The sequence below is a fragment of the Pristiophorus japonicus genome, chromosome 6, assembly GCF_044704955.1.
Source record: "Pristiophorus japonicus isolate sPriJap1 chromosome 6, sPriJap1.hap1, whole genome shotgun sequence".
Taxonomy (NCBI): Eukaryota; Metazoa; Chordata; class Chondrichthyes; family Pristiophoridae; genus Pristiophorus; species Pristiophorus japonicus.
Genome location: NC_091982.1, coordinates 143854280 through 143871614, shown reverse-complemented (window position 1 = coordinate 143871614; position 17335 = coordinate 143854280). Strand labels below are relative to the sequence as shown.

Here is a 17335-nt window from a genome sequence, read left to right as displayed (position 1 = left end):
TCTCCTCCCTCCTTTACCCCTCATCTCTCCTCCCCCTCATCTCTCCTTCCCCATCTCTCCTTTACCCCTCATCTCTCCTCTCCCCCTCATCTCTCCTGTACCCTCTCATCTCTCCTCCCCCTCATCTCTCCTGTACCCCCCTCATCTCTCCTCCCCCCCCCCTCATCTCTCCTCCCCATCTCTCGGTTACCCCCTCATCTCTCCTCCCCCTCATCTCTCCTCCCCATCTCTCCTTTACCCCCTCATCTCTCCTCCCCCTCATCTCTCCTCCCCATCTCTCCTGTACCCCCCTCATCTCTCCTCCCCCTCATCTCTCCTCCCCATCTCTCCTTTACCCCCCATCTCTCCTTTACCCCCCATCTCTCCTTTACCCCCCATCTCTCCTCCCCCTCATCTCTCCTTCCCCATCTCTCCTCCCCCTCATCTCTCCTTCCCCATCTCTCCTTTACCCCTCATCTCTCCTTTACCCCTCATCTCTCCTCCACCTCATCTCTCCTCCTTCATCTCTCCTCCCCCTCATTTCTCCTTCCCCATCTCTCCTTTATCCCCTCATCTCTCCTCCCCCTCATCTCTCCTCCCCCCTCATCTCTCCTCCCCCTCATCTCTCCTCCCCCCTCATCTCTCCTCCCCTTCATCTCTCCTTCCCCATCTCTCCTCCCCCTCATCTCTCCTCCCCCCTCATCTCACCTCCCCCCTCATCTCTCCTCCCCCCTCATCTCTCCTCCCCCTCATCTCACCTCCCCCCTCATCTCTCCTCCCCTTCATCTCTCCTTCCCCATCTCTCCTGCACCCCCTCATCTCTCCTCCCCTCATCTCGCCACCCTCTTCATCTCTCCCCCTCTCATCTCCCCTTCTCTCACCCCCCCCCCCCACCCCATCAGCTGCGGATCGAGATCGGCTTGAATTGAACGATCCCCTTTTCCCCGGGAAGCCTGCCTGAAGCCTGGGTTATTTAGCTGAGGATTTGTTCCGCCGCAATCCTTGATTTGGTGCCAGGCTGCTCCTGAGAAAGGACAGCGGCTCTTACATTTCACCCTCACGTTCTTTACTCGGTGAGTTTTTCCTGGCGGATTGTGGCTGTGCCCCCTCCAGTTTGCTGCAAGTTTGAAACTGATTTTTCCAGATCGAGTTTTGATCATTATTTCCAGGTTTTTTGTTGTTGTAGATTTGAAGCTGATTTTTAATATGCAGCAGATTGCTGAGATTGTATCCTGTTTCAGGTGGGATTTGTTACACACTTAATCATTTTTAGTGACATGTTCGGTGGTGCTTTTTGTTGTTCGAGTAATGGTAACCCTTGTTATATCAGTAATGTAATCCTTGTTACACCAGAAATGGCAATCCTTGTTACACCAGTAATGGTAATCTGTGTTACACCAGTAATGGCAATCTTTGTTCCACCAGTAATGCCTTGTTATACCAGTACTGGCAATCCTTGCTATACCAGTAATGCCTTGTTACACCAGTAATGGTAATCCTTGTTACACCAGTAATGCCTTGTTACACCAGTAATGGTAATCCTTGTTACACCAGTAATGGCAATCTTTGTTCCACCAGTAATGCCTTGTTATACCAGTACTGGCAATCCTTGCTATACCAGTAATGCCTTGTTACACCAGTAATGGTAATCCTTGTTACACCAGTAATGCCTTGTTACACCAGTAATGGTAATCCTTGTTACACCAGTAATGCATTGTTATACCAATACTGGCAATCCTTGTTACACCAGTAATGCCTTGTTATACCAGTAATGGTAATGCTTGTTATACCAGTAATGCCTTATTATACCAGTAATGGTAATCCTTGTTATACCAGTAATGCCTTGTTATACCAATACTGGCAATCCTTGTTACACCAGTAATGCCTTGTTATACCAGTAATGGTAATCCTTGTTATACCAGTAATGCCTTGTTATACCAGTAATGGTAAAGCTTGTTATACCAGTAATGCCTTATTATACCAGTAATGGTAATCCTTGTTACACCAGTAATGCCTTGTTATACCAGTAATGGTAATCCTTGTTACACCAGTAATGCCTTATTATACCAGTAATGGTAATCCTTGTTACACCAGTAATGCCTTGTTATATCAGTAATGGCAATCCTTGTTACACCAGTAATGCCTTGTTATACCAGTAATGGTAATCCTTGTTATACCAGTAATGCCTTGTTATACCAGTAATGGTAATCCTTGTTACACCAGTAATGCCTTATTATATCAGTAATGGCAATCCTTGTTACACCAGTAATGCCTTGTTACACCAGTAATGGTAATCCTTGTTACACCAGTAATGCCTTGTTATACCAGTAATGGTAATCCTTGTTATACCAGTAATGCCTTATTATACCAGTAATGGCAATCCTTGTTACACCAGTAATGCCTTGTTACACCAGTAATGGTAATCCTTGTTACACCAGTAATGCCTTGTTATACCAGTAATGGTAATCCTTGTTACACCAGTAATGCCTTGTTACACCAGTAATGGTAATCCTTGTTACACCAGTAATGCCTTGTTATATCAGTAATGGCAATCCTTGTTATACCAGTAATGGTAATCTTTGTTATACCAGTAATGCCTTGTTATACCAGTACTGGCAATCATTGTTACACCAGTAATGCCTTGTTATACCAGTACTGGCAATCCTTGTTATACCAGTACTGGCAATCCTTGTTACACCAGTAATGGTAATCCTTGCTATACCAGTAATGCCTTTTTACACCAGTAATGGTAATCCTTGTTATACCAGTAATGCCTTGTTATACCAGTAATGGTAATCCTTGTTACACTAGTAATGCCTTGTTATACAAGTACTGGCAGTCCTTGTTACACCAGTAATGCCTTGTTATACCAGTAATGGTAATCCTTGCTATACCAGTAATGCCTTGTTATACCACTAATGGTAATCCTTGTTACACCAGTAATGCTTTGTTATACCAGTAATGGTAATCCTTGCTATACCAGTAATGCCTTGTTATACCAGTAATGGTAATCCTTGTTACACCAGTAATGCCTTGTTATACCAGTAATGGTAATCCTTGTTATACCAGTAATGGCAATCCTAGTTATACCAGTAATGGTAATCCTGGTTACACCAGTAATGTTAACCCTTGTTACACCAATAATGGTAATCCTTGTTACACCAGTAATGGTAATGCCTTGTTATACCAGTAATGGTAATCTTTGTTATACCAGTAATGCCTTGTTATACCAGTAATGGCAATCATTGTTACACCAGTAATGGTAACCCTTGTTATACTAGTAATGGTAATCCTTGCTATACCAGTAATGCCTTGTTATACCAGTAATGATAATCCTTGTTACACCAGTAATGCCTTGTTATACCAGTAATGGCAATCCTTGTTACACCAGTAATGTAATTCTTGTTTGCTTTAATGTTGATGTGGATTTGTTTAGTTTGCTGTAAGTTTGGGGTGATTTGTTTCAGTTTGTTGCAAGTTTTACAGGATACGTTGGATGAAGAAGGGCCTTAAGCCTGTTTGAGCACAGCCTTCTTGTATAACATAAGAACACAAGAATTGGGACAGGAGTAGGCCATTTGGCCTCTCGAGCCTGCTCCGCCATTCAATGACATCATGGCTGATCTTCAACCTCAACTCCACTTTCCTGCACAATCCCCATATCCCTTGATTCCCTTAATATCCAAAAATCTATCGATCTCTGTCTTGAATATATTCAAAGACTGAGCCTCCACAGCCCTCTGGGGTAGAGAATTCCAAAGATTCACCACCCTCTGAGTGAAGAAGTTTCTCCTCATCTCAGTCCTAAATGGCCGACCCCTTATTCTGAGACTGTGACCCCTGGTTCTAGACTCCCCAGCCAGAGGAAACATCCTCCCTGCATCCACCCTGTCAAGCCCTGTAAGAATTTTGTATGTTTCAATGAGATCACCTCTCATTCTTCTAAATTCTAGAGAATATAGGCCTAGTTTACTCAATCTCTCCTCATAGGACAATCCCCCATCCCAGGAATCAGTCTGGTGAACCTTTGTTTCACTCCCTCTATTGCAAGTCTATCCTTCCTCAGGTAAGGAGACCAAAACTGTACACCAGGTATGGTCTCACCAGGGCCCTATATAATTGCAGAAAGATGTCTTGGGTCCGAAATTCACCGTCCCTGAAGGGACGTCTACCGCGATCTGGGCGGCCGATCGAAAAGGTCGATTGGCCGCCGTGGTCGGGTGTTTTTCCTTCCCCGAGCCATATTCAGCTTGGGCAGGGGGTGGGGGGGTGGGGGGAGGGGAGAGATTTGAGTGCTGCGCACTTCTGCCGGAATTGGCGGGGTGAAGCCACGGTAAAGGAGTTAGTGGCGCAATGAGGTCAACAGCGGCAGGCCACTGTAAAACAGCCACGCCCGCGATATTCACGTACAAAAACCGAGGACTTCTTCAGGCAGTGCCCCCACAAGGGTTTCCAGTCGGTGTACAAACGTGGCACTGCTGGAATTTTGCCATGATCGGGGCCGTTTGGTAGGTAAATAGTTTTTGTTATTGTTTTGGCTCCATTAAACCTGCTGAGTGCTGCTCAGAGATTTTCACCACCCACCATCTATTCTTTAGGTCGCGGGTTTTTTGTTGGACCTCGGCCGTCAGACGCCTGTAGAGCTACTTTGCTGCTCCCGAGTTAGGTTGTTGCTTTAGGTTCCAAACTCCTTCCCCCCTCAGGGCCACGCTGCAAACCCTGGCCTGAGCAGCTAGCTTGTTCGAAACCCTTACCAGCATGCTGAGTTTCTCAGTGGTGATAACGCTCAAATTAAGACAGCCACACTGCTGAAAAATCCACTTTGGAAGGGTTCCTTAGTGCTGGAATCCATTTTTTCACTTTTGGAGCTGAATATGAGGTGGCCTAGAAATTACATTTTTTTGGCACTAATGGCCACAAAAAGGTGGGGGGAGTACCAGCTTTCCAGTGGTACTGAATTTCAGGCCCTTTTACTCTTATACTCAAATCCTCTTGTAATAAAGGCCAACATAACAACGCTATCATCTTCCTGTTACAGCGTCTCGCTGGTTCTTCAATCTGTCCTGGCCTCAGTGTCAGTGTCTTCCTTGCAGACCTGGCAATGAATTCCAGTTATTGATCAGTTTATACAACAAAATATTCCCTGGCATCTTGTCAACTGTAGCTCAGTGGTAGAAATCTCGCCTCTGAGTCAGAAACTAGTAGGCTAAGTTTTCACTCCAGAGACTTGAGCACAAGATAAGACTTGAGTGTCAGCTGCGGCTCAGTGGGCAGCACACTAAGTTGGAAGGTTGTGGGTTCAAGTCCCACTCCAGGGACATGAGCACAAAAAAAATCTAGGCTGACACTCCAGTGCAGTGCTGAGGGAGTATTGCACTGTCGGAGATACAGTGCTGAGGGAGTGCTGCACTGTCGGAGATACAGTGCTGAGGGAGTGCTGCACTGTCGGAGATACAGTGCTGAGGGAGTGCTGTACTGTCGGAGGTGCCGTCTTTCAGATGAGATGTTAAACCGAGGTGCCGTCTGCTCTCTCAAGTGGATGTAAAAGATCCCACGACACTGTCTATTTTGAAGAAGAGCAGGGGAGTTATCCCCGGTGTCCTGGGGCCAATATTTATCCCTCAATCAACAGAACAACAAAAACAGATTATCTGGTCATTATCACATTGCTGTTTGTGGGAGCTTGCTTGTGCGCAAATTGGCTGCCGTGTTTCCTACATGATGACACTCCAAAAGTACTTTATTGGCTGTAAAGCGCTTTGGGACGTCTGATGGTCGTGAAAGGTGCTATATAAATGCAAGTCATTCTTTTAAACTGGGATCTCGTCTGCCCTTTCAGGTGGACACAAAACATCCCATGGCATTTTCTCTCAACCAACATCACTAAATCAGATCATCTGGTCATTATCACATTACTGCTTGTGCCCACACTGCGATATGTGTGCGCACTAGGTCCGTGCAGCAGAGCAGGTCTCCAATCGTCCTGGTTAACCCTTGCCACTGGACCAAGACCTAGCTCTGTCAAGCCTGTGTGGTGGCTGGTGTGCAACAGCCACCCCATGTTAAAAAAATCCACGCACAGGCATCTTCCACCCTTCAGGATGTAGTTCGGAATCTGGAATATTAGGTCCTTCATTGAAACACCTGTGAACTCATCCCTTTTTGGCGGGGAAGCAAGTCATCCTCGTTTCAAGGGACTGCCTATGATGATGATGCTGCTTGTCGGATCTTGCTGTGTGCAAATTGGCTGTCGTGTTTCCAACAGTGACTACACTTGAAAAGTACTTGATTTGTTGTAAAGTGCTTTGGCTCTCTGGAGATGAACAACATTGCCTGTAATTATTTTGGGTGCATGGCCCATTCAAATGTTCCCCCAATGTGCGGTTATTCCAATTGAAAAGGAGGTGAGCTGCCTGTGTGGGAGCTTCAGACCGCTGACCAGCTTAAAGGGAACATTGGAGGTGAAAGGTGCTAAATTCTTCCTTCTTTCTTTTAAACTTGCCTTTTCCAACATTTACCCCATACTCTCTCGTACTGTTGTGGGTTTACTCTCTTTATCCCATTCAATATTGTATACACTTCTACATTCTCTTCTAAACTACACTTATTATTTATTCTCAGAATGTGGGCGTCACTGGCAAGGCCACATTTATTGCCCATCCCTGGTTGCTCAGAGAAGGTGGTGGTGAGCCACCTTCTTGAATCGCTGCAGTCCGTGTGGTGAAGGTGCTCCCACAGTGGTGTTAGGGAGGGAGTTCCAGGATTTTGACCCAGCGACTATGGACCTCAAAACAAACCAAAATGCTTTCCAGCCAATGAAGAACTTTTGAAGTGTAGTCACTGCTCTAATGTGGAAATTGCAGCAATCAATTTGCGCACAGCAAGGTCCCACAAACAGCTATGAGATAAATGACCAGATAATCTGTTTTTAGTGATGTTGATTGAGGGATAAATATTGGCCAGGACTACTCTTATTAAAAATAGTGCCATGGGATCTTTTGTATCCACCTGAGAGAGCAGATGGGGTCTCGGTTTAAAGTCTTATTCGATAGGCCAGGGGTCCCGGCCAGCCGGCTTTTCATTGCAAAAGCCACACATGCACGGTGTTTTGAATGGGCCTCACAGCGCCAAAACCAATGATGGACAACACTTCACTGAACCACCAACATAGGCATAAATTTAACCAAGCATCCAAATGTCACTTACAACAGCACTTTCAAATTCACAACTGTCCAGCCTTTCATTCACCACAACATTCCTGCAGCTCAATCTGCTCAATCACACCCTCACCTCCACCTTTGCCTTTGTCCCCATTGAAACAACCCCTGGTCATTCCCCCTGGCACAGCCCTCATCTCCGCTTCGTTAAGTCAAGCGATGCAGACTTGAACATTTATGGAGGACAGCTAACTTAGCCGTTTATCAGCAGATATGGTTGGACCACATATCTGGTCCTGCTCTCCTCTGCTAAAACTCCAGGATCATCCTAGAATGCAAAGGTGACATCTGGCTTCTCTTCACTACAAACTGTCTGCTTAAACCCCTCTCATCCACCCTCACCTCCCAACAACAAGTGCGAGGAGCTCATAGACCTTTAACACTAAGGCCCCAATTTTCCCTAAGAAAGAAATAAAGGCATACACTGACCTGTACGTACATTTTGTTGTGGTCCTTCAGCGCTGAAAAAAAAAATTGCAAGTTTTCAACAAACCAATGCATCCTGTCACGCTGGCGATACCCGCGTCGATGCTACCTGCGTCGATCTCGGGGGGGGGGGGGGGCGGAGATTAGAGTGTGCGCTTGCACATCGTGTAAAAAAAACGACCAACTTGTGCATGGGCAACGTGCATGCGCAGTGGAGGACCTCCGGCCGGGGAAAGCAGCGGGCAGCGAGGGTGGAGGATCTCCGGCCGGGGAAAGCAGCGGGCAGCGAGGGTGGAGGACCTCCGGCCGGGGAAAGCAGCGGGCAGCGAGGGTGGAGGACCTCCGGCCGGGGAAAGCAGCGGGCAGCGAGGGTGGAGGACCTCCGGCCGGGGAAAGCAGCAGGCAGCGAGGGTGGAGGACCTCCGGCCGGGGAAAGCAGCGGGCCGCGAGAGTGGAGGACCTCCGGCCGGGGAAAGCAGCGGGCCGCGAGGGTGGAGGACCTCCGGCCGGGGAAAGCAGCGGGCCGCGAGGGTGGAGGACCTCCGGCCGGGGAAAGCAGCGGGCAGCGAGGGTGGAGGACCTCCGGCCGGGGAAAGCAGCGGGCAGCGAGGGTGGAGGACCTCCGGCCGGGGAAAGCAGCGGGCAGCGAGGGTGGAGGACCTCCGGCCGGGGAAAGCAGCAGGCAGCGAGGGTGGAGGACCTCCGGCAGGGGAAAGCAGCGGGCCGCGAGGGTGGAGGACCTCCGGCCGGGGAAAGCAGCGGGCAGCGAGGGTGGAGGACCTCCGGCCGGGGAAAGCAGCAGGCAGCGAGGGTGGAGGACCTCCGGCCGGGGAAAGCAGCAGGCAGCGAGGGTGGAGGACCTCCGGCCGGGGAAAGCAGCGGGCCGCGAGGGTGGAGGACCTCCGGCCGGGGAAAGCAGCGGGCCGCGAGGGTGGAGGACCTCCGGCCGGGGAAAGCAGCGGGCAGCGAGGGTGGAGGACCTCCGGCCGGGGAAAGCAGCGGGCCGCGAGGGTGGAGGACCTCCGGCCGGGGAAAGCAGCGGGCCGCGAGGGTGGAGGACCTCCGGCCAGGGAAAGCAGCGGGCCGCGAGGGTGGAGGACCTCCGGCCGGGGAAAGCAGCGGGCCGCGAGGGTGGAGGACCTCCGGCCGGGGAAAGCAGCGGGCCGCGAGGGTGGAGGACCTCCGGCCGGGGAAAGCAGCGGGCAGCGAGGGTGGAGGACCTCCGGCCGGGGAAAGCAGCGGGCCGCGAGGGTGGAGGACCTCCGGCCGGGGAAAGCAGCGGGCCGAGTCGGCTGCGTGGAGGATTGCGAGAAGGCTGCCCTTGATGTTTTTCGGTTGAAGAAGATCATTTATCTGATCATTGTGCCTGCAGTTTCGATTTTTTAAGGATTACCAGGACTTCAGGAACATCTTAGAAAATTTTGGGCCACTTAGGACATTGAAGGAAAAGGTGGTGAAGAATTATTTATTATTTGAATGCTCAGAGTTCCATCATCGAGGGAATAGTAGCAGTGGTAAGTTTTCTTTTATTTACTTTATTTCTGAAGTTATCGTAGGTTCCATAAAGTTCCATAGAGTTTCTCTAAAATAGGCAGGGAGACCCTTCGGCCGGGAATAGGAGCGGGCCAGTGCGACTTTCTCTAATTGCAGGCAAGGGTTTTTCCTACTGTGTTTTTAGTGTTTCTGCGCCGATTTAAAAAATAGCGCTAATGAGGAAACTAGGCCTTATGTCCCGAAATGGCATGTATTGTACTTTTCAACATCCACCAGCGCCAGAAAGTATGACGCCAAACATTCTGGTGCTGGTAGTCGACGGCCCATAATTGGGGAATCTCTAAACTAAACTTCTGCGCCAGAAAAATCGCTGGGGCCGAAAAAATGGTGCCAGTGCTGGGCACAATTCAGCCCTAAGATTGAGACCATTCATTCAGCTGTCTCAGCCACTTCCTTCCCTTCCCTTAGCTCACTGGGCCAAACTTCCCCTAAGGTCCCCCTGCCCCAGCCCTTAACGCCTCTTTCTCCAGTTTCTCTCCGATCTCCCCTCATGGCCCTTCCGAGCTCACCTTGTCCACGAGACCCACTTCCTGCTCCCATGACCCTATTCCCACTAAACTGCTGACCACCCAACGTCCCTTCTTGGCTCCCATGTTAGCTGATATTGTAAACAGATTCCTCCTCAGCTACTATCCCCCTCTTCTTTAAATCTGCTGTCATTACCTCAAAAAACCCAACCTTGACTGCTCTGTCCTCGCAAACTGCCGCCCCATCTCCAACCTCCCTTTCCTCTCCAAAGTCCTTGAACATGTTGTCGTTCCCCCCCACCCCCCCCCCAAATCTGTGTCCACATTTCACGCAACTCCATGTTTGAATCTCTCCAGTCAGGTTTCCGCCCCTGTCACAGCACCGAAACGGCCCTTGTCAAAGTCACAAATGATATTCTCTGTCTGCAGCCTTAGACACGGTTGACCACACCATCCTCCTCCAACTCCTCTCCTCCGTCATCTAGCTGGGTGGGACTGCCCTCGCCTGGTTCCACTCTCATCTATCCAGTCGTAGCTAGAGAATCACCAGCAATGACTTCTCTTCCCGCCCCCACACCGTTACCTCTGGTGTCCCCCAAGGATCTATCCTTGGCCCCCTCCTATTTCTCATCTACATGTTGCCCCTTGGTGACATCATCCCAAAACACAGCGTCAGTTTCCACATGTACGCTAACGATACCCAGCTCTACCTCACCACCACTTCTCTTGACCCCTCCACGCTCTCTGTCTGACATCCAGTACAGGATGAGCAGGAATTTATTCCAACACATTATTGGGAAGATCAAAGCCACTGTTTGCGGACCCCGCCACAAACTGCATTCCCTAGCCATCGGCTCCATCCTTTTCCCTGCTAACTGTCTGAGGCTAAATCTTGGTGTCGTATTTGACCCTGAGATAAGCTTCCGACCCCATATCCTGCCCATCACCAAGCCTGTCTACTTCCACCTCTGTAACATCACTCGACTTTGCCCCTGCCTCAGATCATCTGCTGTTGAAACACTCAACCATGCTTTTGTTACCTCTAGACTTGATTATTCCAATTCTCTCCTGACTGACCTCCTAACTTGCACCCTCTGAAACCTTGAGATCATCCAAAGCTCTGCTGACCTTATCCTAACTTGCACCAAGTCCGTTCATAACATTGGCTCCTGATCTGCCAACGCCTCCATTTTAAAATTCTCATCCTTGCTTTCAAATCCCTCCACAGCCTCGCCCCTCCCTATCTCTGTAACCTCCTCCAGCACTACAATCCTCCGAGATCTTTGTGCTCCTCCAATCAGGCCTCTTGCACACCCCCCAATTTCCATCGCTCCACCATTGGTGGTCGTGCCTTCAGCTGCCTGGACCCTAAGCTCTGGAATTCCCTCCTTAAACCTCTCCGCCTCTCTACCTCTATCTCCTCCTTTAAAATGCTCCTCTTTGATCAAACTTTTTTGGTCATCTGTCCTAATATTTCCTTATGTGGCTTGGTGTCAAAATCTATTTGATAATGTTCCTCTGAAGCGCCTTGCGTTGTTTTACCACCTTAAAGGCGTTATATAAGTACACGTTGTTGTTGCTGTGTTTGTTTGCACTTCACACTCTTTAGTTGTGTACGGTGAGCAACAATATTTACATTTTTCCTTTGGCAAGTTTTCTCAAGCCACATAGTATAAATACTTCCTATTTCCAGGAGAGGCCTGGTCACCACAATACAGAAAGGATATTGCAGCTATTGAAAAGCTGGAGAAGATAGCAAGTAGAATGATTGAGGGATTGGATTATGAGGAGCGATTATGTAAATTGAACATATTGTCCAATTAAAGAAAACAGAATGTTACGAGGTGATACGATTGCTGTTTTTAGGATTCTAAAGGGACGAGATAATGTGGACCATGGTGAGTTGTTTCACCGTGTCCAGAAAAGTAGAACCAGAGGACACGGCCTGTGCTAGAAGGGGGCGTAAATTCAGAATGAATCTACAGAAACATTATTTCAGTGAGCGAGTGTTAAATCTATGGCACAGACTCCCGAGGGAGACAATGGAAGCACACAGTGCTGATTCATTAAATTATATAGATTTCTTTCAGAAAATAACATTTTGGGATACAGTATGTGAAAAATTTGAGACACATGCCGGATAACCCACACACACCTGGCACTGCCCACACACACCTGGTACACCTGGCACTGCCCACACACACACCTGGCACTGCCCACACACACCTGGCACTGCCCACAACACCTGGCACACCTGGCACTGCCCACATACACACCTGGCACTGCCCACAGGCACCTGGCACATCTGGCACTGCCCACACACACCTGGCACTCTGCCTACACACCTGGCACTGCCCACACACACACCTGGCACGCCTGGCACTGCCCACACACACCTGGCACCATGCCCACACATCTGGCACACCTGGCACTGCCCACAACACACACACACCTGGCACTGCCCACACACACACCTGGCACATCTGGCACTGCCCACACACACCTGGCACTCTGCCCACACACCTGGCACTGCCCACACAAACCTGGCACACTACCCACACACACCTGGTACACTACCCACATACACCTGGCACTGCCCACAACACACACACCTGGCACTGCCCACACACACACCTGGCAAACCTGGCACTGCCCACACACACCTGGCACTGCCCACAAAACCTGGCACACTACCCACACGCACCTGGCACACTACCCACACACACCTGGCACACTACCCACATGCATCTGGCACGCTACCCACACAAACCTGGCACGCTACCCACACACACCTGGTACGCTACCCACACACACCTGGCACTGCCCACACACACCTGGCACACTGCCCATGCACACCTGGCACTCTTCCCATACCCACCTGGCACATCTGGCACACTGCCCACACACACCTGGCACTCTGCCCACACACACCTGGCACTGCCCACACACATCTGGGACACTACCCACCACCACCCATCAGACAAGAAAATGTAAAGAAGAAAAGCAGAAAAGTCGAGAGAAACAGAAGCAAGAGTTTAGGCTAGAGAAAGCAGAAACATAGAAACATAGAAAATAGGTGCAGGAGTAGGCCATTCAGCCCCTCGAGTCTGCACTGACATTCAATAAGATCATGGCTGATCATCACCTCAGTACCCCTTGCATTTATATAGCGCCTTTCACAACCACTGGACGTCCCAAAGCGCTTTATAGTCAATGAAATATGTTTTTTTTGGAAGTGTAGTCACTGTTGTAATGTGGGAAACGCAGCAGCCAATTTGCACACAGCGAGCTCCCACAAACAGCAATGTGATAATGACCTGACAATCTGTTGTTGTTATGTTGATTGAGGGATAAATAATGGCCAGGACTGTGAAAGAGAAGAGAATGAGGGAGACTGGAGGACAAGAGGAGAGAGAAACAACCACTTGAAGACAACAGAAAGAGAGATAAGCGTACCCATACTGTGCTCAACGCCATGGGAGATAGACTGGTCTTGCATAGAAATAGAGACAGATTACACAATGTGGGTTATACAATGGGGACTGAATGCCTGCCCTTCCAATTATCCTACCAACTGTAACGGTGCTTCATCTGAAGATACTCGTGCTCAATGCCATGTGACACAGGCTGCTCCCTCCTAAAGCAATGTTGGTCATTATATATTAGGTTACTTCAACACAGCTGCTCTTTCATCTGGCTTCTGTGCATCAATTCCATTTCATTTGTTTTTCTTTCAGTTTATTATAGGTTTGGTGCAGATTTTTCCAGTTGAGGGTATGAGCTGATATTTTCCAGTTGCGGATATGAGCTGATATTTTCCAGTTGAGGATATGAGCTGATATTTTCCAGTTGAGGGTATGAGCTGATATTTTCCCGTTGAGGGTATGAGCTGATATTTTTCCGTTGAGGGTATGTGCTGATATTTTCCCGTTGCGGATATGAGCTGATATTTTCCAGTTGAGGGTATGAGCTGATATTTTCCCGTTGAGGGTATGTGCTGATATTTTCCCGTTGAGGGTATGAGCTGATATTTTCCAGTTGAGGGTATGAGCTGATATTTTCCAGTTGCGGATATGAGCTGATATTTTCCAGTTGAGGGTATGAGCTGATATTTTCCAGTTGCGTATATGAGCTGATATTTTCCCGTTGAGAGTATGAGCTGATATTTTCCAGTTGAGGGTATGAGCTGATATTTTCCAGTTGAGGGTATGAGCTGATATTTTCCCGTTGAGGTTATGAGCTGATATTTTCCCGTTGAGGATATGAGCTGATATTTTCCAGTTGAGGGTATGAGCTGATATTTTCCAGTTGAGGGTATGAGCTGATATTTTCCAGTTGAGGGTATGAGCTGATATTTTCCCGTTGAGGGTATGAGCTGATATTTTCCAGTTGAGGGTATGAGCTGATATTTTCCAGTTGCGTATATGAACTGATATTTTCCCGTTGAGGGTATGAGCTGAAATTTTCCCGTTGCAGATATGAGCTGATATTTTCCAGTTGAGGGTATGGGCTGATATTTTCCAGTTGAGGGTCTGAGCTGATATTTTCCAATTGAGGGTATGAACTGATATTTTGCAGTTGAGGGTATGAGCTGATATTTTCCAGTTGAGGGTCTGAGCTGATATTTTCCAGTTGAAGGTATGGGCTGATATTTTCCAGTTGAGGGTATGAACTGATATTTTCCAGTTGAGGGTATGAACTGATATTTTCCAGTTGAGGGTATGAGCTGATATTTTCCAGTTGAGGGTATGAACTGATATTTTCCAGTTGAGGATATGAGCTGATATTTTCCAGTTGCGGATATGAACTGATATTTTCCAGTTGAAGGTATGAGCTGATATTTTCCAGTTGCAGATATGAACTGATATTTTCCAGTTGAAGGTATGGGCTGATATTTTCCAGTTGAGGGTATGAACTGATATTTTCCAGTTGAGGGTATGAGTTGATATTTTCCAGTTGTGGGTATGAGTTGATATTTTCCAGTTGCAGATATGAGCTGATATTTTCCAGTTGATGGTATGAGCTGATATTTTCCAGTTGATGGTATGAGTTGATATTTTCCAGTTGTGGGTATGAGTTGATATTTTCCAGTTGCAGATATGAGCTGATATTTTCCAGTTGATGGTATGAGCTGATATTTTCCAGTTGATGGTATGAGCTGATATTTTCCAGTTGCGGATATGAACTGATATTTTCCAGTTGAGGGTATGAGTTGATATTTTCCAGTTGCAGATATGAGTTGATATTTTCCAGTTGCGGATATGAACTGATATTTTCCAGTTGAGGGTATGGGCTGATATTTTCCCGTTGTGGGTCTGACTTAATATTTTTCAGTATAATTCATGTTCACTTCTATCTAACCTTTTGTTTCTTTTCTCTCAGATGGAGATGCTGCGACGCTCCTCCATCTTTGCCGCTGAAGTGATGGAAGTTTTTGACCGCTCTCCCCCTGATAAAGAGCTTATTTCTCAAGCGAAAGCACTCTGTCGAGATTACATCCATTCCCGGCTGATCCGGGCTGGCATTGTCTGGAGTAAACCGGAGCCGGCAGCCGCTGGTCCGGCGAGCAAACTTACCGAGGTCTCTGCCGCACTCCTGCACTTGGGTAAGTCTACCAGCTGCAGGAACACAGAGCGAGGCAAAGAATCCAAGCGAGAAAGGAATAGTGTCTTAGTGATAGAAATGGGGAGAGTCAGGAGAGTGAGAGTTGGAGGGTGAGAATCAGGTGAGAGAGAAAGGAACAGAGAGCACTTGATAGAAATGCAGAGAGAGTGAGAGTTATGGCAAGGGATGCAAAGGAGATTAAGAATAATAAATGAGCTGAAGGCTGAAATGCAATGGAAAGAAGGAAAGACTTGCATTTATATAGCACCTTTCACGACCACCAGAGGTCCCAAAGCGCTTTACAGCCAATGAAGTACTTTTGGAGTGTAGTCACTGTTCTAATGTGGGAAACGCGGCAGCCAACTTGCACACAGCAAGCTCCCACAAACAGCAATGTGATAATAACCAGATAATCTGTTTTAATGATGTTGGTTGAGGGATAAATATTGGCTGGGACATGCAATGCATGTTGATCATACTTGCAGCTGAGACTGAACTGCGGAGGGGGTTGGGATTGTCGGTGTACTCCAGTCTGATGAAGCGGTCAGAATTACAGATGACTTCGACAATACTTGCGATAAGCCAGAAGCTCAAGATGCTGCATCCTGTCATTGTAAAGCAACAATCAGCAAAGTAAACAGGCTGCTGAGACACAGGAGGTAATTTATGATTCTGTGCTGCCAATGTGGGCTTGGCCTCCTGGCAACACTAATGTGAAACTTTGGTGGTGCTGTCCATGATTTTCCAATCATCCCCTCTCAGCTCCTCTCAGCAACATGCAATCAAAACATTCTCCCTTATTATGACATCAGTGAAGAATGAGCCTAAGGCTGTACAATTCTGTGCTCAAGCTGTTTAACCCTGAAACGAGCTTTCGACTACATATCCGCAGCATAACTAAGACCGCCTATTTCCACCTCCGTAACATCGCCCGTCTCCACCCCTGCCTCAGCTCATCTGCTGCTGAAGCCCTCATCCATGCCTTTGTTACCTCCAGACTTGACTATTCCAACGCACTCCTGGCTGACCTCCCACATTCCACCCTATGTAAACTAGAGGTGATCCAAAACTCGGCTACCCGTATTCTAACTCGCACCAATCCCGCTTACCCATCATCCCTGTGCTCGCTGACCTGTATTGGCTCACGGTTATGAAATTCCTCTTTTTATTTTCAAATCCCTCCATGGCCTCGCCCCTCCTTATCTCTGTAATCTCCTCCAGCCCCACAACCCCCGAGATGTCTGCGCTCCTCTAATTCTGCCCTCCTGAGCATCCCTGATTATAATCGCTCAACCATTGGTGGCCGTGCCTTCTGTTGCCTGGGCCCCAAGCTCTGGAACTCCCTGTCTAAACCTCTCCTCCTCTCTACTTCTCTTTCCTCCTTCAAGATTCTCATTAAAACATACCTCTTTGACCAAACTTTTTGTGTACGCTAATTTCTACTTATGTGATTCGGTGTCAAATTTTTAATCTCATAATACTCCTGTGTAATACCCTTGGAACGTTAAAGGCGCTATATAAATACAAGTTGTTATTGTTGTACCTTGAATACCGTTTTCAACAATAGTCACCGAAGCATAAGGGAAACATTCGAACCCTGAAACTGGAGTGCCGCTGTACCAGGGAGCAGATCTCCATCCTGAGTCACAAGGAAAGGTTAAAGAAACTCTGATTTTTCTGCTTTAAATGGAGGTGAAGGCGAAGGGACGTTAAAGGTTTATATAAGATACAAAGTGCAATAGAAAGCATTAATCTGAGGCACGATCACAAGTTAAACTCCAGCTGCAGAATAAGTAACGTAGGCACAGACCTGTGAAGGGCAAGTACGGGACTGGTATCAGGAAGTATTACTTCACACCGAGTGATTAATATCTGGAAGGGTTGTAGAGGCAGAAACTCCACAATGTTCCTTTGGATGCTCTCATCCTTCCACAGGAACCCCTGTGGAAAAGATACCCCAGAGGTGTTCCTCCGTACTCTGGGACCGTTGTAAGTTTAAAGAGAGCGGGAAATTGATAGAATGAGTAATGGAAATATAACTGATTTTTCTGGGTTCCTGATTCAGGGCTAATTACTGCCGATCCTGGT

General features: G+C 47.9%; 1 protein-coding gene across 5 annotated transcripts in view; it reads left to right on the top strand.

The window, feature by feature from the left end:
* LOC139265800 (bcl-2-related ovarian killer protein-like) overlaps window positions 1–17335 on the top strand; it is a 105069-nt gene that overhangs the window by 42662 nt on the left and 45072 nt on the right. For 4 of the 5 annotated variants that reach the window (XM_070883237.1, XM_070883238.1, XM_070883241.1 and 1 more), the window contains one exon: window positions 15026–15248. In XM_070883237.1, the coding sequence (XP_070739338.1) occupies window positions 15026–15248 (223 nt within the window). Of the gene's footprint in view, window positions 1–1022; window positions 1053–15025; window positions 15249–17335 lie in introns of those variants that run through there. The other variant, XM_070883240.1, reaches the window with a different exon arrangement.